We start from the raw sequence: 27,357 nt of genomic DNA on the forward strand, positions 1-27,357 counted from the left end.
ACGGCCGAACCCCAAAGCAGATATGGAAACCGTTCCATAGCATCCTGGGAACTTTTATTCTTGGAAGTGACTCTAGTGGTAGGTTTTGCCTAAGTTGTTCTTTGTGTGAGGAACTCAGAATGTGAGGAAATCTTCAGGGCATTCGGCTCTCCTCTTGTGTGCAGCAGAGTGAGGGCCACCTCCAGCCGCCCTATCCAGAGGTTGGGCTGGATTCCGGACAGAGGCTGGGAAGCCTGTGCTCCTGCCCCCTCCCCTCAAGCCCTTAGGAAGGACAGACACCAGGCTGCAGGCAGCAGAGGGGCTGGGCAGCCAGGTCTAGCGCCTGCTCTGTCCCAGCAGGACATGCCCGAGTGGGTCACAGCCCAGCCTTCTCGTGAAGGCAGCTGGGAGCATTGCAGGAATGGAGGAAATAAACGGCTCATGAACAGGGACTGTGGAGAAAGAACAGGGAAGGGGGTGACCCAGGAGAGATGGAGGACACGGCCCAGCCTCTCTTCAAACCCCTCCCTGCTAACCAGGTCCCAGGCCGGCCCTCTATCTGGTCAGGAAGAGGCAGAGCTGGGGCCAGGAATGGCCTCCCACCCCAGGGGACTCGCCCCCAGAGCAGCCCCTACCAGCCAAAGGGTGGTAAGCATAGAACCGCAGTCCGAAGTGCCTGAGGCAGGGGAAGAGCTCCATCTCCACCTGCCGCGTGGTAGCGTTGTACATGCCCTGCGGATAGAAGGCCAGCTGCAGGTGTGCCCGTATCAAAGGAAGGGACCCCACAGCTTCCCTGGCACAGCCCGCAGTTCACACCCTAACAATCCTTAGGACCTTCACAATCGGGGCATCTACTTGGTGCAAAGGAAAATTCATTCATGCAGCCCACATTTCTGAGCACCAGCCAGGTGCTGGACATGGAATTTCCATCCACACACCAACAGGACAAGGCCCCTGCCCTGAGAGATCGAATAGCAAGGTAGGGCGGCCACAGGTACAATCAAGGAAAGCAGCAGTCGGACTCCACGAGTAAGTTCTGCAAGCGGTGTCCGACACCAAGCAGGGGTCCAAACATTTGCTGAATGAACGAGGAGAGAAGTAGAGCCTGAGATTGCAGATTCCTCTGGGGCACCGGGAAAGGCTTCCAGGGGACGAGCCATCTAAGCGTGGCCTGAGCACTTCGGACTAGCTAGGAGCCGGGGAAGAATGGTCCAGGCTCACGCACACAGGCAGGCAGCAGGAAGGAAGGGCCCCAGGAGCACACGATGAGGGAAGGGGAGCCAAGCCAGAGCTTCAGGTACACTGGGAGGCATCCCTGGCTGTCAGTAGGGGAAGGGCTGCGCTGGAGAGGAGGCAGGCAGAGGGGCCAGGAGAACCAGGGATCCGCAGCAGCCCTGCAGACAGGCCCTGCAGCCCCGGCCTCACCTGGTACACGGTGGGCACGATCCAGCCGTTGCTCCTGCAGAGGGTACAGATCTCGGCCACCTCCCAGGAGGCATAGTTGGAGAGGCCAAGCTCCAGGAACTTGCCCTGCAGGGGAGAGGCCTGGGTCAGAACCCACCTCGGCCCAGGACACTGGAAAAGAGAGTCGGGGGTGGGGCCCCTGGGGGTGTGGTCTGTCCCTGGCTTGGCTCTGGGACTACCCTGCTGCCTCCTCTCTCCAGGAGCTCTGGGGCAGCCTCACCTCCTGGTGCAGCTGGTGGCAGGCACGGAGCGTCTCCTCCACAGGGGTGTCGTGGTCTGGTACATGCAGGTAGAAGAGGTCCACTCAGGGGCACCGCAGCCGCCTCAGGGATGTCTCCACCTGGGCCCGCAGACTGTCAGGCTTCAATGAATTCTCACCCAGTGGATTGGCCTTGGTGGCGATTTTCACTTTGCGGGGGCGGGGAGTGAAATGAGAGTTCAGGGCAGTTTACCAAACACTGGAGAGAGTAAGTAATGACTAAGAGAAAGACCTGGGTTCCTATCCCAGCTCTGCCATTACTAGCTCTGTGACCTTGACCAAGTTACTCAACCTCTCTGAGCCTCAATCCTCTCAACTATAAATTGGTTGTGACCATGGTACTATTTTGTGTGCTGTTCCCAAGGCTTGATCAGAACCTAAATGGACGTGTTCATTGTCATCATTGCTCATGTCATCACTACAACGCATTATTTACTAGGCCCTAAGGGTGGGAGACCCAACAGGCGATCCCTGCCCTTGAGGACTCACTGTCTAAGGGGCTGCATGACAGTAAGTGAGGCAGGGATGCACCAGGTGCTGGGGGAGCTCAGGACATAGAGGCGAGAGACCCCCTGTGAGCTCAGGGAAGACTTTCTTTTTAATCTGAATCTTGGTCTCCAGGGGGAAGTCACAGGCTGCCAGTTGAGGAAGGGTGGGAAGTTCATTCCAGAGGGTGAAGACGAGGGCAAAAGTCCGGAGGAAAAGAACATGGCATGAGAGGAGCCATGCCTGCAATTCCAGGGATCTAGAACACCAGGGGCAGGGGGTACCCGAGGGAGAGAGGGCCACACCCGATGAAAAGGGCCTTGAGCATCCCGTGGAATGTGTCCCTCCCTGCACACTCGGCACTTGGCAAGTCACCTGACTGCTTGAGACTTAGTTTTCCCCAAGTACTATCTTGCAGAGCCATATACAATAGCATAACCTGGATACTGACATTGGTACGGTGAAGCTATTGCAGTTGTTGGGTAGACTGGCCCATAAGTGTTGAGCAGATCCTGCTGGTTGATGGCCCCTCTGAGTTCTGTATCCTTGCTGATTCTCTGGGCAGGAGTTCTATCAATTGTGGAGAGAGGAATGTTGAAGTCTCTAAATGTCATGGCGGATTTATCTGTTTCTACTTTCTGGTCTACCATGTTTTGTTTTGTTTTTAAGGTGTTTTTATTTATTTGGTGGGGGAAGGGCAGAGGGAGAGAATTTTCAAGCAGACTCCCAACTGAGAGATATGTCCTAATTACAAGGAATCACTGGCAAGTGGGAGAAAACTTGTCAAGAGGTAAGGGCATCCCCCGTACATTCTCCAAGGCAATCATAAGGAAAGTGGGGTCATCCATTTTCTCCATAAGTTCACAGTTAACCCTGTGGAGTGGGGTGCGCTCCGGCTTTTAGGGAATGATTTTGTCATCCCAGTCACCCAGAACTGGTCAGTTGCTAGCTGAGTTATATAACTGTTGGGGGATCAATCCTAAATAATCATATGCCCATGGGGTCCTGTTATTATTCCCACAGAATAACAAGCAGAAAGATTGCTTATACATGAGCTCTTGTGGCAATTTCTCTGAAGTTTATCTCAAGAAGTCTAGCTTAGGCAAACGACATTCTTTTAAAGACAATCAGAGCTAGAATTTAACATCCGCAAAATATGTTATTTTTTTTTAAAGATTTTATTTATTTATTTGACAGAGATAGAGACAGCCAGCGAGAGAGGGAACACAAGCAGGGGGAGTGGGGGAGGAAGAAGCAGGCTCCTAGCGGAGAAGCCTGATGTGGGGCTCGATCCCATAACGCCGGGATCACGCCCTGAGCTGAATGCAGACGCCCAACCGCTGTGCCACCCAGGCGCCCCCGCAAAATGTGTTATTGAAACATAATTTCTCCCTGTAATCACCCTCATTTTTAATCAGAGGCAGCCAAATCAGGATTGTTTGTTTGAAAAACAAGTTCAGTTTTAACAAACGTGGCCTAATTATTTACATAAGCTCAGCAAGAAGAGTAATTGATCACATAGCTCTTTTAGAATCTGCTTTGCTGGAACTTCTTTTCTTGAGATTTTATTTATTTATTTGAGAGAGAGAGAGAGAGAGAGCGCCTGCACATGAGAGGAGGGAGGGTCAGAGGGAGAATCAGACTCCCTGCTGAGTATGGAGCTTGATGGGGGACTCGATCTAGGATCATGACCTGAGCTGAAGGCAGTCACCCAACCAACTGAGCCACCCAGGCACCCCTGCTGGAACTTTTTATAAGGAATCTCTAGGTTGAACTCTTAGTAGCCTCTCCAGGCCAGAAGCCAAGGCAGGTACTTGCCATCAGACATGCCTGCAATACTTGTAGATTTGGGTGGATTCTTCTTCACGGAGTCCCCAGTATATCCCGAGCTTCCTGCACCTGCCAGGAAGCGACACACTCTACTCACCTGGCGCAGCTGCTGGGAGCTCTGAAGCAAGATCTCAGGCCAACATTTCCAAGGGGCTTTATGGCTCCAGGTTTCATAAGGTCAACCTTCCTGAAAGCTGTTTGGTCATATCTGAGGTCTCTCTCAAATATGACATTCCAGTCAAAGCCTTGGTAAAATGACCAATGTTTCCAACGGCGTCCTGTTACAAGGAGAACAGATTCTTACTGAACTTATGCAAATGACTATGGTTGTCAGGGGAGAAAGAATACTTACTGAGATGTTTTGCATTTCAGGGGGTTCAGGTAGAGAGAAAAGTTAAGTGCTTCAATTTGTTTACAAATGAATATATATTTTTAAAGATTTCATTTATTTTTGAGAGAGAGAGAGAGACAGAATGAGTGGAGGGAGGGGCAGAGGCAGAGGGAGAAGCAGGCTCCCCACTGAGCAGGAAGCCCAGTGTGGGCTCCTTGCCACGACCCTGGGATCATGACCCAAGCAGAAAGCAGATGCCCAATCGACTGAGCCATCCAGGCTTCCCACTAATGAATATTTTATCACATTTCTGTAAGTCATGGATATCTTAAGACAAAGTTTCCTTAATCTGGAAGAGCAAACATTAGAGAATCAGCACTGTTTCAACCAAGACTTACCAAAAGCCTGTCATTTCTCTCAATTCACTTAGTTCCATATTACTATTCTTGTTTTGTTTCAACGCAGCCTTAGTGAGTTCTTAGTGAGAAAATTCTTACCTGTTTTAGGATTTTAAAGATATCAAAAACCTGTATTTGTTTTAAGTCCCTTAGAGGAACCTCCTTGAAGACGAACTATTTTACCAGAGAATAAGAACAGTAACTATAAATGACAAAAGCTCAAAAACGGACAGGGTTAAACATCTGATGAGAGGTGACACTATGGCTGGCAAGGAAATCGGGTTATTTCTGTGACACGTAACACTTCCATCATGAGAATATTAAGTAATGGCCTTACACCAGAGCACATTAAAACGTTAGGAACTTCATATCCTCTCTAGAATAGTTACAGCATTTACTGAAATGTAACCTAAAGCTTATCATTTGTTTAACAGTACTTCCGGAGGAACTTACAAGACCAAATAAAAAAGCCTAATGAGTCAAGGAGACTTCATTTACAATTTAAATCTTGGGACATTTGTTATAAACATCTCATAAAAATTTGTTAAGCACACGCCTAAAGAGAATTAAAGATCATTACAAAATCCAAAATGTATTTTTCTGCAACCAAGGTGACAATAAGAGATTCCAAAGGCAAATATGTAGCGTGATACCTGGTAGCAAAACGTGGCTCCTTTAACACTGAGAAGTTTTAGCTAAGTAATCGAAGTCCTGATAAGGACATAGCATTGAAACTGGTTTTCTGGGCAGGCAAAAGAGAAAAACCTTTGTTCACATTATCTCATCAAGAGAAGGGCACTGATTCAACGCCCCGACACTGCCCACGGAGCCGCGGCGTGATTCGGGAGAATGACAAGGCACAGACGGTTAGCTTTGAAGGAAAGCGTGGGTGCAGGGGTGGGTGCAGGGGACACCGCAAAGCGTGCGATCGCCCCGAACAGCTGCAAGCTCGTGTATTTATTGGCAGTAAACATTCAAAGACAATCAAGGGGAGTCTCCTGAGCCTAGTGACGAGTAGTACATCCCAGGGAAGGTCACAGGATTAGATCATGTAACATTCAGCAAGTGGAGCCTGTTCTTAAACATGTTTCTATGCACCCCGAGGGCTATTGTCAAGAGCAACCAGGTTTCTTTGGGGCCGCATTCCGCCCTTAGTGGACCAGGCGTTCCTGGCCGCTGTTATCTGAGGGGGTTTTGAGAAGGGCAGCGTTCCACCCTGAGCAAGCCCGGCGTTCCCAACTGATGGAGCTCTGACATTTACGCTAAAGCGCGCAGGGTCACAAACACGTTTTCCTACTACATCCTTAGTATAAGCTCTCGGCCAGGAGCTGCTGGAATTCAAGAAAACGTTGTCTGTTGAACAGAGTGAGAATTTCAGTCTTACACCACTGCACTTTTAAAATTCCTTTATTTTAATCTCAGTCCCTTCTGACCACACCTAGAATTCCTTTCCAAAGACTTCCCTTCACAAACCTTCTACAGCTTTCTTCTGCATTCAGATTTTGTCCCAAGCGATTTCTCCCAAACAACCATCTTATTTAGGACAAAATTACCTTCTTCCACCTTCAACAAAAATGCATTCCCATTCCTCACATCTTCTGTAACATGTCTCTTAGTTTCCTGCACAGAGTTGCTTCTCTTATTTCCATCAGTCTTAATTACACTTAGCAGAATTTTGCACTCCTGGAACCTGGGTCTCCAGTGAAAACGAAGTAGTAACCAGCTGTGAACTGTGACACCAAAGTGTTTAGACGGCAAATCTGTGACTCAGTTAAGCACAAAGCATGTCGATCTACAGACTCAAATATCCTTAGTGTTCTGCAATAAGTAGTCGAAAGCACAAACCTACGTCCAGTACTCAATGCTTTAGCCTTTTATCCTCTTTGGAAAAGACCTTCATGTCCAAAGAATTTCATCCCACTTACCATCTAAGGAAAACTTCAAAGTTTCAGGTTAGCAAAGACTTTAAGAGCTATTTTTTAAAAAGATTTTATTTATTTATTTATTTGAGAGAGAGAGAGAGAGAGAGAGACCACGAGCAGAAGGGCAGAGGCAGGGAGGGTTTGGAGGAGAGGGAGAAGTTGATTCCCCACTGAGCAGGGAGCCAGAAATGGGGCTTGATCCCAGGACCCTAAGATCATGACCCGAGTCAAAGCAACTGCTTAACTGACTGAGCCCCTCAGGCACCCTTTGAAAGCTGTCTTAACAATTACCCATGAAAACGTAGAGACAGACAAGATTAACCATCATTTTAGATAATCTTTTTGCTAATAAATTGCAACAGAGATAACGGAGCTTACTTGACCCTCAGTAAATCTTGGTAGAATCAAAGCTTCACATTTAATGATGATAACCTTAAAGACATGTCTATCTTAAACCAATAAACTTACATCAGTTTAAATACTGACATGCTCCACCTGGATCCTACCCAAGGTCTATTTTTACCTGAGACACTGGTGGGGAAATCTGGAGTGGGCGGTGTGGGGTCCACGGGGTGCTCTTCTTCGCTCCCTGAGAGCGAGGGGAGAAGGAGCCATGGTGCCTGATGCACCGAGGATGGTCTAGAAGCCAGTTCTGCAGGCCGCACCCAAGGTGGTGCAGAAACGGGACGGGGGAGCAGAGGAGGCAGAAGAGGTGAAGTGCGGCCAGAAGGCAGAGAAGGTTCCTGGTTCTAGAGATCATGAGCTCCAACAGAGGAGCAGACGCCATGTTTCCCTGCCAACAAGTGGAATTAGGCAGGCCATGTCAGGCTGGAGACGACCGAATTTCCCTGAAACCAAGGGAGTTTCGGCAGCTGCTTGGGAATATTCCTTGTAGTGCCCGTCCTGAGGGAGACTAACCACAGATGGCTCCAATTATAGCCATTAACCCAGGAAATAAGTGAGGGAGAAGCCCCTACAATCGATTAGGAAAAGCAGTGAGAGAGAGACAGTCAAGAGTCCCCTTCCTCTGGGATGGCCTGTGTTTCCTGCAGCAACCTGGGTTTACTCGGAGGAGGCCTGTTTAGACAATTATCATCCAATATGTCAGCAGGGAGTTTTACTAGCCAAACGCACTCTGCAAGAGGCCCTTAGGTCTGGGTCCTGAGTTAGAGCCCTGAAAGCCTGGATGGACCTAGGGCACTTCTATTTGCCCTCTTCCCTGCAGAAGAGATCTAACTGATAGATCCCACCGAGGCCATACAGTGTTACAGGAGACCAGTCCTTTCCTAAATTTTGCAATTTGAATTGTTTCCAGTGGGGTAAAAAGCAACCCCAAGGAAGAGTCCTTGGGAACCAAAGACGAACCCCCCGATGCAGGGCTCCATCCCAGGACCCCAGGATCATGACCTGAGCAGAAGGCAGACTATTAACCAACTGAGCCACACAGGCACCCCCAATTTTGTAATTTAAGTAGTTATTAAGAAATAACCCGATTTCCTTGCCAGCCATAGTGTCACCTCTCATCATCTAACTAAGTAGTTAGTAGAGGGCATTGATGGAAAACAGTCAAGATAGAAATCCATCATGGTTCTAACAGACATTACAACACAGGTAGTCTTTATAGTCAACTTCCCTAGGAAATGGTCCCCGGTTGGGTTGTAATTCCATCAGGTACTGGTTTCGGCTGCTCCTAGCGGAGGTCCTGCAGCCACAAGTGGCTAGAGCAGGGATGTGAAGGGGATCCCGTGAGATCAATCAGGAAGAAACCTCACATGGGAGTCTTAAGATTGGCAGCCGTCCTGGTGACATAGGTGGCTGACCCATGCCCAAGACAAATGACTTTGTAGAAGGACAGGAGTAAAGAGAGGGCATCAAGTTTCTGGGTCTTATTACCATCCCGGCCATGTTACTAATTTCTAACCAATAGGCAGGCTTTCTCTTCCCCGTAGAGTACCACAGGCTAGAGGATGGCAGCCTGACCTATCGCAATGAAAGTGTTGCAGGAAGACCGGACTCCTTGAAGGGCCCCTAAAAGCAGAGTAAAGGAAGAGAAGAGAAAGTAATCACCAAGTTTCCCTGAAGCTCAGAGTCCAGATGAAAAAACCCCAAGTCCCACATGTGGGCGCCATATGATGTGGTTTTAGAATATAGGTGAGGTTCAGTGGGGTGAGGTCCAGGGCGGACGACCAAGAAAGAATTCTTGAGACATCCTTGGTGCAAAATGGTGGTTTTATGAAAGCACGGTGGGCAGCAAGAGCGGCAGTGGGCTTGTTAGGAGCAATTGATTATATACTATGGGGTTGGGGGAGGTAAGCAAAAAGGGAGGTTTTCAAAAGAAGTCCATAGGCTAAAGAGGACCTACAAGATCCTGGAGGCCTTGCCATGTCAAGTTAAGGTTGCTTTTCCCTCTAGTAAAGCAATACAATTAAGGCAGTTGGGAGCTTCGGGGCACCTGGGTGGCTCAGTCGGTGAAGCATCTACCTTCAGCACAGGTCATAATCCCAGGGTCCTGGGATCGAGACCTGCATCAGGCTTCCTGCTCAGCAGGGAGATGCCCCTGCCCCTCCCCCTGCTTGTGTTCTCTTCCGCCCTCTCTTAAATAAATAAATAAAAATCTTAAAAAAAAAAAAAAGAAGAAGACAGTTGGAAGCTTCCTGGAAGAATGTCACACATATCCCACCCTGGAGTGGGGGGGTGGTTTGCAGGTGTCACCTTGTGCTTTGTCCTCAGGTAGCCTTCTGCTCCCACACCAAAGTGTTAAGCATAGAGCCCACTGATGTGACTGACGTCCTAATAAGAAGAGCAAGAGACTAGAGTTCTTTCTCCACCATGTGAGGGTAGCCAGCAAAAAGGCAGCTGTCTGCAAAACACAAAGAGAGCCCTCACAGAGACTGAATACGCTGGCCCCTTGATCTTGCACATTTCAGCCTCCAAATACTGTGAGAAAGAAATAGTCGTTGTTTTCAGCCACCCCGTCCGTGGTCTTTTGTTACAGCAGCCTGAACAGACTAAGACAACTGGCACGACCATCTTGAAAGAATTGCTATTTCTTTCCGTAGAATACTGTCTGGAGAGTACAATGTCACTTGTGCCTGTAGAAGGTCCAGTTTATTTTTTAAGATTTATTTATTTATGACAGAGAGAGAGAGAGAACAGGAGTTAGAGGAGGGGTCCCAGGGTCCTGGGATGCAGCCCTGCATAGGGCTCCTCACTCAGCGGGGAGTCTGTTTCTCCTTCTGCCCCTCCTCCCATTCATCCTCTCTCTCAAGTAAATGAAAAATAATATCATTTTAAAAGTAGTGCTGTTAAATTAAAGATCTATGGAGTGGAAAAGTACTCTCTCCTCAGTAGTGTGGTTCCTCCCATTGCCCTTCCTTATGAGCTTCTGAAAGGTATTCAGAATGCAGATTTGAGGCACTGATAATGTTCACCCCCACATTCGACACGGGTGATGCTAACAAGCAGAACAGATGGGAAGTAAGTGAGGATATCAGCCCAGATGCCCTCCCACCAGCCTCTAGCTTCAGGAGCCATCTTTCTGCCAGAACTCGAGTATACAACATCTATTCCACGTCATTCTCCAGTCTTTTTTCTTTCCTTTTCTTCTTTTTCTTTTTCTTTCTCTCTTTCCTATCTTATTCGTTTCTTTCTTCTTTCTTTCTTTCTTTCTTTCTTTCTTTCTTTCTTTCTTTCTTTCAGATATTACTTATTTATTTATTTGTCAGAGAGAGAGAGCACAAGCAGAGGGAACAAAGAGGCAGAGGAAGAAGCAGGATTCCCACTGAGCAGGGACCCTGATGTGGGATTTGATCCCAGATCTGGGACCATGAATCGAGCCAAAGGCAAATGCCCAACCAACGGAGCCACCTCAGAGCGTCCCTCTCCAGTCTTTTATACACCACAAGCCAATTGCTTTACTTTGAAGTTAAGTATGTTTTCCAGATCTAACTCTGGTCCTCTGTCATTTGAAAAAGCTCATCAGGTATCAAATGGCTGAATTCAAGCAACCGTGAAACATGTGTGAGATGTGCTACCGGAAAGTTCTAGTAGATGGAACATGACCTAGAGAATGCATCCCTAACGGGGTTACTCGGGACTGAAGGTCTCCGGGCCAGTTCAAAGGCACATCCTCTTGACTTGACCACTCAGAACCATTGCTCCCCGTGGCAGAGGTTGTCCTCCAAAGATGACCGTCTATTCTCTCATAATTCTCTTGTACAACACAACGTTGACACTCACCCCATGAGGCAAGAGTGATGCTATGGATTTCCAAAGATGGGACATACAGGGCATTATGAGGTCTGCCTGGTTTTCTTGGGATGCTTGCCCTCAGAAGGCAGCTGCCACGCTTTGAGGAAGCCCAGGCTACATGGCGGGGTCACGTGTAAGTGTACCGCTTGGAAGCAGCTGGCATTGCAGCTGACGATCAGAATCAACGACCAGAGTGTGGGTGCTTTGGCCTCGGGGGACTCCACCGCCAGCTTTAAGGTCACTTCTCAGACAGAGGGAGCAGGTGAGCATTCCCCACTGAGACACGATTCGCACATTACACATACACTGTCTACTTCAATGGTTTTTAGAGTATTTGGAGTTGTACAACCGTCACAGTTCTAGAGCGTGCCAGCACCCCCCAGGAGAACCCTGACCTCATTAGCAGCCACTCTCCATTTCCTGCAACACCCCTTCCAGCCCTCAGCATGCACGCACTAAGTGACTTTCTGTCTCTAGTCAATTTGCCTGTTCCAGACATTTTATGTAAACCAAATAATCCGCTAGGAGGTCTGCTGTGACTGGCTTCTTCCACTTAGCATGTTTTCAACGTTCGTCCACATGGTACATGCTTCTTTACTTTGTTCCTTTTTATTGCTATTCCATCGTATGAACAGACCGCCTTGTATTTATCCATTCATCAGCTGACGGACATTGGGCTGCTGCCACTTTAAGGCTATAGTTCTTATGAACATCCGGATACACATTTTTGGGTGATATTTTCACTTCTCTTGGGTGTATACCAAAGGGATGGAATTGCCGGGTCATACGGGAACTCTAGGTCTTATCTTTTCCTGAACTGCCAGACTGTTTCCAGAGTGCCTTCACCGGTTTACATTCCCACCGGCAGTGCAGGAGATTCCAAATTCTCCACACCCTTGTCAACACTTGCTATTGTCTGTCTTTTACTTTAGCCATCCTGGTGGGTGTAAAGTGGTATCGCTGTGGTTTTCATTTCCTTTCTCTGATGGGTAACGATGTTGAACAGCTTTTCACATGTTTATTGGCCCTGTGTCTACCTTCTTCAGAGAAAAGTATATTCAGGGACTTTGCCTGTTTCTAAAATTGGGTTTTCTATCTTTTATCATTGAATCGTAGGGATTCTTTATATATTGTAGATACAAGTTCCTTATGATATGTTTTTGCAAATATTTTTTGCCATTCTGCAGATTGCTTTTTCACTTTCTTTTCTTTTTTTTTTTTTAAAGATTTTATTTATTTGACAGAGAGAGACAGAGACTGAATGCTCAAGCAGGGGGAGCAGTGGGTAGAGGCTCCCCACTGAGCAGGGAGCCCAATGTGGGACTTGATCACAGGGCCCTGGCATCATAACCTGAGCAGAAGGCAGACGCTGAACTGACTGAGACACCCAGGCGTCCCAACTTTTTCACTTTCTTGATGGTATCTTTTAAAGCACACACATTTTAAATTCTGATAATGTCTAATTCTTTTTTTTTCTTCTGTTTTTGGTGCTTTTGGTGTCATCTAAGAAATCATAGCCTAACCCAAGGTCATGAATATTTACTACTATACTCTAAGAGCTTTATACTTTTAGCCTGACACTTAGGGCTACAATCCTAGAGATCATTGTGTGAGTGTGGATGGTGTGAGGAAGGGGATCCACTTCATTCTTTTGCATGTGGATATCCAGTTGCCCCAGATTACTTTGTTGAAAACTATTATTTTGCTATTGAATTTTCGTGACCCACTTCTCTAAAATCAATTGAAAGTACATGTAAAGGTTTATTTCTGGACTCGGGTCTATTTCATTGATCTGTATGTCTACCCTTATGCCACTACCATGCTGTCTTTATTAATGTAGCTTTTGGTAAGTGTTGAAATCAAGAATCAGAGAACTTAGTCTTCATATTTACTGTTATAGCTATTCTGTGTCCCTTGAATTTCCACATGAATTTTAGAATTTGTTTATGAATTTGTTTTAAAAAAAAGACAAAACAAAAAACCAGTTGGACTTCATAGGGATTGCATTGAATGTTTAATCTGAATTCGGTGGATTTTATCATTTGAAGCGACTTGATTTTAGGATAGCTAACTGTGAATGGGAACTGATACTCCATCCTGCTTAGGGAAGAACACATTTTATTGTGAAGACAAGAGAGGGCAACTGCTTCTGTACAGAATAAGATTCTGTCTGCAAGGTGTCTCCCTCTAGACGGCAAAGGGGACATTTCGTAGAACAGAGAGTGTTTCTGACTGGGGTCCGGTCTGACATTTCCAAATTGAGCCCCCTTCCTCACTTCAAGATAAGCAAGCGGACTTCTGCTGCTTGGCCTTCACCCCACAGCCCTGCCCAGGACTAGACTGATTTTTCTGCACTGGGAATGGTCAAGAAGCAACAATGAGACCTGGGATTTTTCTTCCCCAGGGTTGGGTACACCCTGCTTGGAGTAGGGGTTTGCAACGGGAAATAAGTACCCTGGCTGCCCATGCCACCTTTCCACCTCCAGCAGCAGGAGACCCAGGGCAAGGCTGAGAGTCCTACAGATGACAAGGAGACAGGAGGCTTTCACCAGCACAGGAGTAAAGCTGCCGCCGAAATACAGAGTCTGTTAAAAATGTCACACAGCATCTCAGGAGGACCCCAGGAGCAACCTTATTCTTCTTGGTGGGGACGCTAACGGTAGGTTTTGGCCCCAAGGATTCTACTTCTAAGTGCCTCTATTTCCAGGTGATTCTGGCTAAGAGAAGTATATTCAGGGTGCATGGCCTGCTTTTCTTCTGTGCACAGCAGAGCGACGGCCACCTCAGCCCTGCCGTTGAAAGTCAGGCTCTGCCCCTGCCCTCTGGGGACTGCAGCTCGTGGTTCTGCCCCGTTGGCAGTAAGCCCCGGGCAGATGAGAACAGGCTGCAGACAGTAAAGGAGACAGGTTCGTGGGGCTTACTCAGGGCCCAGGCCGGTCAAGTGCCTGCTTTATTCAGACAGGAACAGCCCCAGTGGACCACAGTCCCAGCCTTTACACACTGCGAAGGCAACTGGGAGCCAGGACGGAATCTAGAAAAATATTGCATCGATTCAGACAATCAAAAAAGACCATGTGAAATCGACTTATGGAACACTGGTCAGGATTTGAGACTAGAAGAGGTGACAGGAGAGAAAGAAACCTTTGTCAGCCCCAGCCAGAACTGGCCCTAGCGGAAGTAATTGGGACATTCGTGGGCGACCAGCTGCCAGGCCCGATCGAAGGCCTGCACCACGGCCGGCTCCAGCGGCCCTTCCTCGGTCGCTGCCAAGTTCTGTGTCAGCTGCTGCACGCTGGACATGCCCAGGATGACCGCGTCCCCGAGGGCACCCTGCAAGGGGACACAGCCAGGTGTGACTCCAGCCACACATCCTCCCTCCCAGCCCTGCCCCTGCCGAGACCCGGGCTCTGATGTTTATGCCGAATACAGTTCTGTAAGGAAACTGAGATGCCTTCAGTGATTTTAACCATGTGACTCAAACCCTGTCGTCTTTCCCTCTGCCGTCACTCTGCTCATCCTCAGACAGACCTGTGCTCAGAGCGCAGCCCGGCCGCTCAGCTGGGTGACGCTTGGCTTACTTACGGGAATCAGAAACTATGTCAGGCACTTAGCCCCGGTTGTTTGAGAAACTACTCCCTGTGCGTCCTACACTGGGAACTGCGTCAGGCTGATGCAGGCGGGACGTTGTAGCTAGGGAGACCGGGGACGCCAGAGCGAGAGGGACCCCAACTCCCACTGTGAGTGAGGCTAATGGGTTTTGTGCGATTTTCTACCCCCTGCACAGCTGTGCGAAGCCATGTCCTCATCTGTAAATCCGGGGGACTGGCACTTCATAGGGCTGGAGAACTAAGTACATGTGAGCGAAGCCCTCATCCGGGGCCTGGCGCTCAGACAGGAGCTTAGGACAACGGAAGGGCTCTCCTTAGCTCTGTCAGCAGGAGAGACTTCGGAGGGGAGAACTGCTTCGGTGGGGCGCCTGGCCGGCTCAGTGGGGAGCACACGACTCTGGGTCTGGGGTTGAGAGTTGGAGCCCTACACTGGGTGTATAGAGTACTTACAAATAAAACCTTTTTCTTTCTTTCTTTCTTTTTTTATTTAATATAGGCTCCATGCCCCACATGGGGCTTGACCTCACAACCCCGAGATCAAGAGTCACATGTTCCACTAACCAAAACAGCCAGCTGCCCACAAACAAAATCTTCAGGGGCGAAAACAAAAACAAAAACAAAAATTAACCAATGAAACGTGGCTTAGAAATCACGTCAAGGTAAGTGATTCAGACTCTGCTACGAGGGGGGGCGGTGGTGCCCCCGGACGGCCGGCTCACCTGCAGCTGGGAGTGGTGGTACATCCAGCGGAGGGCGGCCGAGGTCATGCTGGGGGCGCTGCCGCCATACGCAGCCTGCAGGGCCTTCTCCACCAGGGCAATGGCCTCGAAGTGGTTCTCTTTCCAGAAGCTGGGCAGGTGAAGGGAGTGGCACAAGGGTCAATAACCCGGGATCACGCTGGGCTAGAGCCACAAAGCCAAGCACGGCAGCTGTGCCCACCCAACTCTGCGGAGTGGGGAACCCAGCCCCCTTCCTGCAGCGGCCGGCTTGATCGGGCAGCAGAACCACTGGGCACAGGAGGCAGGTGGGGGGACCCTCACCAAACACCTCAAAGTCATCTTTCATCTCTTTATGATTCTTAAGAACTGCCCCCCCCTCCCTTTTCCGAGTGAAGCAAAGGTAAGTAGTCCGGGGGTGGGCAGGACTCGGCCCCAGGCATCCTGAGCCTGCATCCAGGGCTCGCTCCTTCCTTCCTGGCCAGTGGTAAACACTTCTCAGGGAACCGCTAGGCCTCGGAAGACCCGGTATGAGACCCGGGGGTCACCATTTGCTCACAGAGCTCCCAAGAAAACAAGAAACGCCGTGGAGTTTGGTCATTTCTGCAGGTGTCAAGAGACATGGGTCCGGACAGCAGGGGAGACCCGGAACCACCAGGAAAGGCACCTAGAATTTCTCCAGCTCAGATAAAGGGGAGCCCGCACCCCTCCCATCCTGACGCAGCCCATCCCCTGTTCACCGATTTCTGTAGATCTCAGACCACTTATCCCCAAAGAAGCGGCAGACGGGCTGTTTCCTGTCCTTGTCCTCGTACTTGTACCTGCCGGTCAGCAGGCCCCCTGCAAGAGGATACCCATCAGAGCCGCGGCCCACCCTGCTCCCAGACGCTGTTCTGGACTGGGGAGAGGGGGATGGGGGCGACCCAGGAGGGATGGAGGACACTGCCCAGCCTCTCTTCAAACCCCTCACTGCTTCCCAGGTCCTGGCCAGCCCTCTACCGCGTCAGGAAGTGGCAGAGCTGGGGCCAAGAATGGCCTCCCACCCCAGGGGACCCGCCCCCAGAGCAGCGCCTACCAGCCAAAGGGTTGTAGGCATAGAACCGCAGTCCGAAGTGCCTGAGGCAGGGGAAGAGCTCCGTCTCCACCTGCCGCGTGGTAGCGTTGTACATGCCCTGCGGGTAGAAGGCCAGCTGCAGGTGTGCCCGAATCAAAGGAAGGGTCCCCACAGCTTCCCTGGCACAGCCCGCAGTTCACACCCTAACAATCCTTAGGACCTTCACAATCGGGGCATCTACTTGGTGCAAAGGAAAATTCATTCATGCAGCCCACATTTCTGAGCACCAGCCAGGTGCTGGACATGGAATTTCCATCCACACACCAACAGGACAAGGCCCCTGCCCTGAGAGATCGAATAGCAAGGTAGGGCAGCCATGGTACAATCAAGGAAAGCAGCAGTCGGACTCCACGAGTAAGTTCTGCAGGCGGAGTCCGGCACCAAGCAGGGGTCCAAACGTTTGCTGAATGAACGAGGAGAGAAGTAGGGCCTGAGATCGCAGATTCCTCTGGGGCATCGGGAAAGGCTTCCAGGGGACGAGCCATCTAAGCGAGGACTGATCGCTTCCAGTAGGAGCAGGGGAAGAATGGTCCAGGCTTGTGCACCGCCAGGAAGCAGGAAGGAAGGGCCCCAGGAGCACACGTGGGCAGGAAGGGGAGCCAGGCCAGAGCTGCAGGTGCACTGGGAGGCATCCCAGGCTGTCAGCAGGGGAGGGGCTGCGCTGGAGAGGAGGCAGGCAGAGGGGCCTGGAGAACCGGGGATCAGCAGCAGCCCTGCAGACAGGCCCTGCAGCCCAGGCCTCACCTGGTACACGGTGGGCAGGATCCAGCCGTTCCTCCTGCAGAGGGTACACATCTCGGCCACCTCCCAGGAGGCGTAGTTGGAGAGGCCAAGCTCCACGAACAAGCCCTGCAGGGGAGAGGCCTGGGTCAGAACCCATCGCCGCCCAGGACACTGGAAAAGGGAGACGGGCGTGGGGCACCTGGGGGTGTGGTCTGTCCCTGGCTTGGCTCTGGGACTACCCTGCTGCCTGCTCTCTCCTGGAGCTCGGATGTGGCCTCACCTCCTGGTGCAGCTGGTGGCAGGCACGAAGCGTCTCCTCCACGGGGGTGTCGTGGTCTGGTAGATGCAGGTAGAAGATGTCCACTCTGCGGCACTGCAGCCGCCTCAGGGATGTCTCCAGCTGGGCCCGCAGACTGTCAGGCTTCAGTGAATTCTCATCCAATGGATTGGCCTTCGTGGCGATTTTCACTTTGGGGAGTGAAATGAGAGTTCAGGGCAGTTTACCAAACACTGGAGAGAGTAAGTAAGGAGTAAGAGAAAGACCTGAGTTCCCATCCCAGATCTGCCATTACTAGCTCTGTGACTTTGACCAAGTTACTCAACCTCTCTGAGCCTCAATCCTCTCAACTATAAATTGGTTGTGACCATGGTTCTATTTTGTGTGCTGTTCCCAAGGCTTGATCAGAACGTGAATGGACGTGTTCATTGTCATCATCGCTCATGCCATCACTACGACACATTATTTACTAGGCCCTAAGGGTGGGAGACCCAACAGGCGATCCCTGCCCTTGGGGACTCACTGTCTAAGGGGCTGCATGACAGCAAGTGAGGCAGGGATGCAGCAGGTGCTGGGGGAGCCCAGGACATAGAGGCGGGAGACCCACTGTAAGCTCAGGGAAGGCTTTCTTTACAATCTGAATCTTGGTCTCCAGGGGGAAGTCACAGGCTGCCAGTTGAGGAAGGGTGGGAAGGTCATTCCAGAGGGTGAAGACGAGGAGCCATGCCTGCAATTCCAGGGATCTAGAGCTTCAGGGTCAGGGGGTACTCGAGGTAGAGAAGGGCCACAGACCCATGGAAACGGTCTTGAGAGCACCCCGTGGAATGTGGCCCTCCCTGCACACCAGGCAAGTCATCTGACTGCTTGAGACTTAGGAGCAGGCAGGAGGACTGCTCACTTGGAATTGTTCCGTTCCTCCACCTCTTCTTCATGTGAATGAAACTTCACAGCTGAGGTTAAGGACTTTGGCCCCACTAGCTCTGACCATAAGGAGGGAAGGGAAGGAGAGCTTGGAGAAAAAAAGACATTGAGAAAGAAGACCCAGAGCGGTCAGAGAAGGAGCCCGGTGATCTAGAAAGGGCGAGCACTGAGACGCAGGCATTCTGTCTTACTGTTCCAGATCTAGCATGCTGTGAATCACAGGAGAAACCAAGCCAGGCTCTAGCAGAGGACAGAAAAGAGCTGGAGGGAGAGACGGTGCCGTGTGGTAACATGACTATTAATACTAGTAATCCTAACAGTAACAGCCGACATTGCTGAACTCGAGGGACCTGCCCAGCACTGCCGAACCTTTTCAAATGGCATCAGACTGGTGATGGACGTACCCCTGCCCTTATACAAACCCTCCATTTAGCTCTATCTGCCTGTTCCAACACCCCTGGCACTACCAAATCTCACACCCACTGCCTACGCCCACAGCACTAATGCCTGTCCTCCTCTTCCTCCTCCTGGCAAACCAATCAGTTCTTCAATGTCTAATGTTCCCTCTTCGGAGCTTTCTTCAATGTCCCCCCCCCAGAAGTGCTCCCTCTTCCCGGCTTCCCCAGCCTTCTCTAGAACCCGAGCTCCGCAGAGTGGGTTCCTGTCCATTTCCCTTCTAGGACCTCAGAGGCTAGCCCAGAGGGTAGTTAGATCCCCTACCACCCCCACTCCCCCATGCCAGCCCACCGTGCTCCTGCGGCTCCCTGGCGCTGCCACCCGCAGGAAGCGGGAGGCCGTGCCTACTGAGCATAGCACCCGAAACCCCAACGGAGCAAAGTCTAGGGCCAGAGCAAGGAGGAAGCAGATGCCCCACAGGTTCCCAAGTCGGATCCGGGTGGCGCTCTGCCAGGGAATGCCAGGACAGTACGGGCAGGGTTCCAGCAGATCAGGCCCGCACGGGGCCCCTGAGGGGGGCGGGGAAGGAGGCAGGGGCTGCACAGCGCCAGATTCCAGCGCTTTCAGTGCCCCCTAGAAGATTAACCAAGTCCTTCCAGACTGTACCTGGAGGGGGATGTCCCTGAGGGAAGGCCGTGGGAGACCTCCTCGGAAGGGAAGGGGAGAGGAAAGGCTGGTCAGGGCAAAGCACTGTCTGGCTGTCCGGGACGACACGTGCATGGGGCCTAAGGAGCAGGCAGTCCACGCCGCTGTGAGGAGGTCAACGCACAAGAGGGCCCGAAGGCGTGGGTCCTGACGGCTGCCGGGCCAAGGCTGGGGCCGGGTGGGCGCCGCACGGTGCAGGGGAAGGTAGAGGTTACCTTTGCAGTCGCTGCCGCCCAGCCCGAGCCCCATTTCGCCCAGGATGATCTCGGACTGGCCGTCGGCGTATATGAAGGCCGTGTCCAGCTCGGTGTAGCCGCGGTCCAGGAAGGCGCGCACGGCCGCGATGCTGGAGGGCTTGTCCATGCGGCGCCCCATCTCCATGGCGCCCAGCACGGTAGCGGGCCGCCGCGGGGACAGCGGCCGGGACATGGTGGCGGCGGCGGCAGCGGAATCGGTGCCCCACAGGTGGAACTCTATGGTTGGCGCGAGGCACTAGGCTGCAGGAGCCAAAGCCGCTTTAAAGCAGGGCCAGGCCCCGCCCACCGACATTGGGGGCGGAGCGCGGGTGGGCCGAGGGGGCGGGGCAGTGTGACCCCGCCCCCTCCCTCCTCCGGGCTGCACGCGCCTCCCTGGCAGGTAGCCTGGGCTGAGCCACAGGAGGCGGAGCTGCGCTAGTGGGAGCGTTCCCGAACGCTGAGGGCGGGGACTCCAGGGGCCTCGCCGTCCCGGGGCCCCGGGGTCGTTGGAGAGGGGCTTCCCTACGTGCTAAAGGTCCTGAGAGGACGACTTGGCTGGGGCTGTCCAGACACCCTGCGCTCCCACAGGCTACTCTGTTTCTCCAGTGGGGACCTGCCAGAGGCACCAGCCCTCGTCCTTGTGGCATGAAAATGAAACGGATGAAAACAAGGAACTGAGAGCCTCGGAATACGCGTACCCAAGCGAAAACCCGGTTCCAACCAGAAGGCAAAATAAAGACTCCGTTTAGACAAGCAGCGGTAGTAGCAAACGCTCACTCTCCCAGAAGTATTTTAGACGGAAGGGAATCTGAATTTACACGCTCACAAAATGAAGTGCTGGGGGTGGTCAAGGTGGAGAAATCTAAAGCTTTCATTTTTAATCATTGCTTCTTGTTTGTTTATTTACGTAATCTCTACACCCAAGATGGGGCTGAATTCACAGTCAGACATCCGGGGTCACATGCTCTTCGACCTAGCCAGCCAGGTTCCCCTCATCTTTGACCCTTTAAAAAGATCATTGCGTTGCTATAAAGTTAAACATAAACTTGCCATATGACTCAGCAAAACCTGTGTTCACACGAAAACCTATACACCAGTGTTTTTTGGAGGCTTTGCTTGTAATAGACAAAAACTGAAAAGCACCGAAATGTCCCTCCACGGCAGGATGGATAAAGACATTGGGGTATGTTCATAGGATGGAATGAACTGATCAGCAGAGTCACAGGAAGGAATCGGAACTGCTGCTCAGCAGAGTGTATGGTTCTATTTCCATGCCATTCCTGGAAAGACCATACTAGAGAGACCGAAATCTAATCAGTCCTTAGCAGGGGCTGCTGGTAGGAGCACAGAAGGATCACTTAAAGTTTCGGGAGTGATGGGCTCTCCTACATCTTGATTGTGGTGGTGATGACACGACTCTATACCTTAGTCAAAACGTTCAGACCTGTACCCTTGGGGTACCTGGCTCCGTCCCTCTGGAGAGCATGCGACTCCATCAGGGCCCTGAGTTCGGGTCCCATGTTGGGTGTAGAGATTACTTACATAAATAACACTTAAAAAAGAAACAAGAACTGTACCCTTAAAAGGGTGAACTAGGATGTAAATTCCATATTAATACAAACATCAAAAAAGATACTGTTTCAAGGAAAAACTAACGATGTATTATTTATTATGCAAAGGTAGAAGTTTACAACAAAGGTAGAAATAAAATATATGAACACAATAGCACACCAGGAACCTGGGTGGTTCAGCAGAAGGGTCTGCCTTCCACTCAGGTCATGATCCCAGCGTCCTGGGATGGAGTCCCGAATTGGCCTCACATCAGGCTCCTTGCTCAGAGGGGAGCCTGCTTCTCCCATTGCCCACTGCTCCCCCTGCTTGTGCACTCACACTCTCTCTCTGTCTGACAGATAAATAAATAAAATCTTAGGAGGAAGGAAAGGAAGAAGGAAAGGAAGGAAGGAAGGAAGGAAGGAAGGAAGGAAGGAAGGAAGGAAGGAAAGGAAAAACAATAGTACACAGGAAATGACAAGGCAGTATTCTGTTTTTTTTTTTTTAAAGATTTATTTATGTGACAGAGAGATAGCCAGTGAGAGAGGGAACACAGCAGGGGAGTGGGAGAGGAAGAAGCAGGCTCCCAGCGGAGGAGCCCGATGTGGGACTCGATCCCAGAACGCCAGGATCACGCCCTGAGCCGAAGGCAGCCGCCTAACGACTGCGCCACCCAGGCGCCCCGGCAGTATTCTGTTTTAAGTGTCCGTGAACTGTTGTGCTATGATTGGAAGGTACATTGTGATAAGTTAAAAATGTAAATGATAAACCTTAAAACAATCACCGAAACAATAAAACAAAGAGGTGTGGCTAAGAAGGCAATAGTAGAGCTAAAGTCAATCATAAGAAAATACTGAATTAAGCCAAAAAAAAGGCAGATAAATATGAAAAAAAGGATGAAACAATAGAAAAGAAATAGCAAGATAGGTTTAAGCCCAATCATCTCAATTACATTAATTACATTAATCTCTACATTAATTACAAATGATACAAATATCGCCGTGAAATACGCCAGGGGTGGTCAGATTGGCTCAAATAGCAAAACCCAACTATATAGTAAGTAATTAAAAACTGACTGAAGTATATGAACAGAGACGGGTTAAAAGTAAAAGGATGGAAAACGACATACCTTGACCAAACTAAGAGAAAGCAGGAATGTCTATATGAATACAAAGTAGGTCTCAGAACACGACCAAAGCCAAACAGGAACATTCCATAAGGACAAACAGGGGCACCTGGGTGGCTCAGTCGGTTAAGGTCATGACCTCAGGGTCCTGGCGTTAAGGCCTGGGTTGGTCTCCTGGCTCAGCAGGGAATCTGCTTCTCCCTCTCCCTCTTCCCCTGCTTATGCTCTCTCTCTCTTTCAAATAAATAAATAAAATCTTAAATAATAAAATAAAAAATAAACTTCAATAGCCTTGGGACACCTGGGTGGCTCAGTTATTTAGGCATCTGCCTTCAGCTCAGGTCATGGTCCCGGGGTCCTGGGATAGATCCCTGCACAGGCTTCCCTGCTCAGTGGGGAGTCTGCTTCTGTGTCTCCCTCTGCTGCTCCCCCTGCTTATGCTCTCTCTTTTCCTCAAATAAATAAAAAAACTCTTAAAGAAAAAAAAAAAACTTCAGTAGTCTCAGCCTTCTCTACACCCCTCACAAGCCCTCCCCGCCCCATCCTGTATTTGCTTGGTGTAGAGACCCATCCATTGGCTGCAGTATGTCCCACATACGGTTTGCATAGTCATAGTTTCATTCAACTTGCTCCTCTAATCCCCTCAAAATTCTTATCAAACGGAAGTTCATGCTAATCGCTAGATCACATTCAAGTTTTGTGTCTTTTTCTTTTTTTTTCTTTCTTAAGAATAACCCATCAGTGACATACTGTATGTTGGCTAATTGAATTTAATTAAAGAAAGAAAAGAATACTTCATCAGTGTGCTGAGTACTTCCTGATGCATCCCACCAGGAAGGACAAACGCCATGGCTGACTCACTCCTAGTAATGCTGGGATCCAGCAGTGGGTTCACGGGATGTCAGCCCGCTCCCTCCACATAACGTTCCATGTCAATGTTTCTTCTTACGGTTTCATCTACTAATGATCTTTGCCTAATCAATGAAGATAGGGTTTTTAAGTCTGAGATTATGTTGTGCGCATTCTAAATACAGGTTTTAGGACTACAAGATCGACATGTATAACCTTTCTGAGTACTTCTAAATGAGAAGTAAGTTTTAATTAATTTTTAATCTTTTAGGTAATTTTAGATTCATATGCAGTTGTAAGAAATAACACAGAACGATTCCTCGTACCCTTTCTGTGGTTCCCCTCGTTTCCCCCAAGTACTATCTTGCAGAGCCATATACAATAGCATAACCTGGATACTGACATTGGTACGGTGAAGCTATTGCAATTGTTGGGTAGACTGGCCCATAAGTGTTGAGCAGATCCTGCTGGTTGATGGCCCCTCTGAGTTCTGTATCCTTGCTGATTCTCTGGGCACGAGTTCTATCAGTTGTTGAGAGAGGAATGTTGAAGTCTCTAACTGTCATGGCGGGTTATCTATTTCTTCTTTCTGGTCTAACATGGTCTTTTGTTTTTTGTTTTTTGTTTTTTGTTATTAAAGATGTTTTTATTTATTTGGTCGGGGGGGTCAGAGGGAGAGAACTGTCAGGCAGACTCCCCACTGAGAGATATGTCCTAATTACAAGGAATCACTGGCAAGTGGGAGAAAACTTGTCAAGAGGTAAGGGCATCCCCCGTACATTATCCAAGACAATCATAAGGAAAGTGGGGTCATCCATTATCTCCATAAGTTCACAGTTAACCCTGTGGAGTGGGGTATGCTCTGGCTTTTAGGGAATGATTTTGTCATCCCAGCCACCCAGAACTGGTCAGTTGCTAGCTGAGTTATATAACTGTTGGGAGATTAATCCTAAATAATCATATGCCCATGGGGTCCTGTTATTATCCCCACAGAATAACAAGCAGGAAGATTGTTTATACATGAGCTCTTGTGGCTATTTCTCTGAAGTTTATCTCAAGAAGTCTAGCTTAGGCAAACGACATTCTTTTAAAGACAATCGGAGCTAGAATTTAACATCCGCAAAGATGTGTTATTGAAACATAATTTCTCCCTGTAATCACCCTCATTTTTAATCAGAGGCAGCCAAATCGGGACTAATATGTTTGACAAACAAATTCAGTTGTAACAAACGTGGCCTAATTATTTGCATAAGCTCAGCAAGAAGAGTAATTGATCACATAGGTCTTTTAGAATCTGCTTTGCTGGAACTTTTTTTCTTAAGATTTTATTTATTTATTTGAAAGAGCAAAAGAGAGAGAGAGAGAACGAGTGGGGGGAGGGGCAGAGGCAGAGGGAGAAGCAGGCTCCCCACTGAGCAGGAAGCCCAATGTCGGCTCCATGCCAGGACCCTGGGATCATGACCCAAGCAAAAGGCAGATGCCCAACCGACTGAGCCATCCAGGCTTCCCACTAATGAATACTTTATCACATTTCTGTAAGTCATAGATATCTTAAGACAAAGTTTCCTTAATCTGGAAGAGCAAACATTAGAGAATCAGCAAGTTTCAACCAAGACTTACCAAAAAACTGTCATTTCTCTCAATTCAGTTAGTTCCATATTACTATTCTTGTTTTGTTTCAACGCAGCCTTAGTGAGTTCTGGAAATTTTTACCTGCTTTAGGATATTAAAGATATCAAAAACCTGTATTTGTTCTAAGTCCTTTATAGGAACCTCCTTGAAGACAAACTATTTTACCAGAGAATAAGAACAGTAACTATAAATGACAAAAGCTCAAAAACGGACATGGTTAAACATCTGATGAGAGGTGACACTATGGCTGGCAAGGACATCCGGTTATTTCTGTGACACGTAACACTTCCATCATGAGAATATTAAGTAATGGCCTTACACCAGAGCACATTGAAACGTTAGGAACTTCATATCCTCTCTAGAATAGTTACAGCATTTACTGAAATGTAACCTAAAGCTTATCAGTTGTTTAACAGTACTTCCAGAGGAACTTAACAGACCACATAAAAAGGCCTAATGTGGGGCGCCTGGGTGGCGCAGTCCTTAAGCGTCTGCCTTTGGCTCAGGGCGTGATTCCGGTGTTCTGGGATGCACCCCACATCGGGCTCCTGTGCTGGGAGCCTGCTTCTTCCTCTCCCACTCCCCCTGCTTGTGTTCCCTCTCTCGCTGGCTGTCTCTCTCTCTCTGTCAAATCAATAAATAAAATCTTAAAAAAAAAAAGGCCTAATGAGTCAAGGAGACTTCATTTACAATTTAAATCTTGGGAGTTTGTTAAAAAAGCACCTCAGAAAAATTTGTTAAGCACATGCCTAAAGAGGATTACAGATCATTACAAAACCCAACATGTATTTTTCTGTAACCAAGGTGACAGTAAGAGATTCCAAAGGCAAATATGTAGCGTGATACCTGGTAGCAAACTTGGCCTCTTTTTTTTTTTTTTAAAGATTTTATTTGTTTATTTGACAGAGATAGAGACAGCCAGCGAGAGAGGCAACACAAGCAGGGGGAGTGGGAGAGGAAGAAGCAGGCTCCCAGTAGAGGAGCCTGATGTGGGGCTTGATCCCATAACGCCGGGATCACGCCCTGAGCCGAAGGCAGACGCTTAACGACTGCGCCACCCAGGCGCCCCAAACTTGGCCTCTTTAACACTGAGAAGTTTTAGCTAAGATATCGAAGTCCTGATAAGGACATAGCATTAAAACTGGTTTTCTGGGCAGACAAAAGAGAAAAACCTTTGTTCACATTATCTTATCAAGAGAAGGGCACTGATTCAACACCCCGACACTGCCCACGGAGCCGCGGCGTGATTCGGGAGAATGACAAGGCACAGACGGTTAGCTTTGAAGGAAAGCGTGGGTGCAGGGGTGGGTGCACGGGACACCGCAAAGCGTGCGATCGCCCCGAACAGCTGCAAGCTCGTGTATTTATTGGCAGTAAACATTCAAAGACAATCAAGGGGAGTCTCCTGAGCCTAGTGACGAGTAGTACATCCCGGGGAAGGTCACAGGATTAGATCATGTAACGTTCAGTAAGTGAGGCCTGTTCTCAAACATGTTTCTATGAACCCCGTGGGCTATTGCCAAGAGCAACCAGGTTTCTGTTGCAGCCGCTTTCCTCCCTTAGCGGGCCAGGAGTTGCTGGCCGCTTTTATCACGGTGGGTTTTGGGAAGGGCAGCATTCCACCTTGAGCAATCCGGGCGTTCCCAACTGCTCGTGCTCTGACACTTACGCTAAAGCCTGCAGGGTCACAAACACGTTTTCCTATTACATCTTCAGTATAAGCTCTCGGCCAGGGGCTGCTGCATTTCCCCCTTTTTCTTTTTGTAGAAGCAGGAAGGCGGACTTGGCCACTCCGCGTTCCATCACTCCTCAGAAGGCTTTTCTTTCGCATCTCAGGACTAAGCATATGACAAACAGATAAAAAGTAATAGTAGAGCTCCTAGACGGCTAGTACCATTATTGTTCAACCACTGAAAAGGATGTGGGGGACTGTGCCCCATCAATATTATCCGCCAAGCATAAGCCTGGTACATTTTATAAGTCGGCATGAGTAATGCCCTGAACGGTAGCTGGTAGCTGTTTAATATTAAGAGTTAAATTGTTACCATAATGATTAGATAGATGTCTTCGAAATTTCTCCCAATGAATTTCGGTTGCATTGTAAAGAAGGGGAGGAACACAAAACGTTGTGACGTTCCAGTCACAAGGAAGGCGCATGTGCAATGTAATATTTCGTATTCCATTTCCCTGATATGTCATAGTACATTCTAGATCTGAGAGTCGTTCACTTGTCTTTTGATCAGTCATAGTTTGTTGACTCCATGCTGGCATTGTGATGTCAATCTTGCATGAACCTTGTCGTTTGTACTGTTTGGGGCAATGCTGTTCCTGCTACCGCAGCTGTGGCGGTGATGGCAAGAATGCCGAGAATGGCCATAATAAGGAGTCCTAGAAACCTTTTTGAGCGTCGGACCCACTTATGTAGGACTGCTAGCAAGGCATGCATGTCCGGAGAACTCTCCCATGGACGGGGATGTTCAACGGGTACCCATATTCTGACTCTTCTTCATGCTACTATGATAATTGACTGGTCGGTATTTATACTACGATTTAGGCAGGCATATAACCTGCAATTTGTGCAAA

General features: G+C 49.3%; 1 protein-coding gene across 1 annotated transcript; it reads right to left on the reverse strand.

Annotated features, from left to right (window-relative positions):
* Window positions 1-12,921: 12,921 nt before the first annotated feature.
* On the reverse strand, window positions 12,922-19,927 carry LOC113249594 (aflatoxin B1 aldehyde reductase member 2-like). The gene is made up of 7 exons (XM_026491062.4): window positions 19,596-19,927; window positions 17,362-17,549; window positions 17,103-17,207; window positions 16,320-16,416; window positions 15,985-16,084; window positions 15,248-15,377; window positions 12,922-14,250 (listed from the first exon to the last, which is right to left on the reverse strand). The coding sequence occupies exons 1-7, from the start codon at window positions 19,807-19,809 to the stop codon at window positions 14,089-14,091; spliced, it is 996 nt and encodes a 331-aa protein (XP_026346847.2). The 5' UTR covers window positions 19,810-19,927; the 3' UTR covers window positions 12,922-14,088.
* Window positions 19,928-27,357: the final 7,430 nt, after the last annotated feature.

This window comes from Ursus arctos, unplaced genomic scaffold, assembly GCF_023065955.2.
Source record: "Ursus arctos isolate Adak ecotype North America unplaced genomic scaffold, UrsArc2.0 scaffold_32, whole genome shotgun sequence".
Classification (NCBI taxonomy): domain Eukaryota; kingdom Metazoa; phylum Chordata; class Mammalia; order Carnivora; family Ursidae; genus Ursus; species Ursus arctos.

Excerpts from the sequence above, each read along its gene's own strand:
- LOC113249594 (XM_026491062.4), bottom strand. The coding sequence starts at position 19,809 with ATGTCCCGGCCGCTGTCCCCGCGGCGGCCCGCTACCGTGCTGGGCGCC. Across the intron at positions 17,208-17,361 it reads GCCACCAGCTGCACCAGGAG|GGCTTGTTCGTGGAGCTTGG; the intron begins GTGAGGCCACAT and ends TCTCCCCTGCAG. Across the intron at positions 14,251-15,247 it reads ACCACCACTCCCAGCTGCAG|GGTGCCCTCGGGGACGCGGT; the intron begins GTGAGCCGGCCG and ends GTCCCCTTGCAG.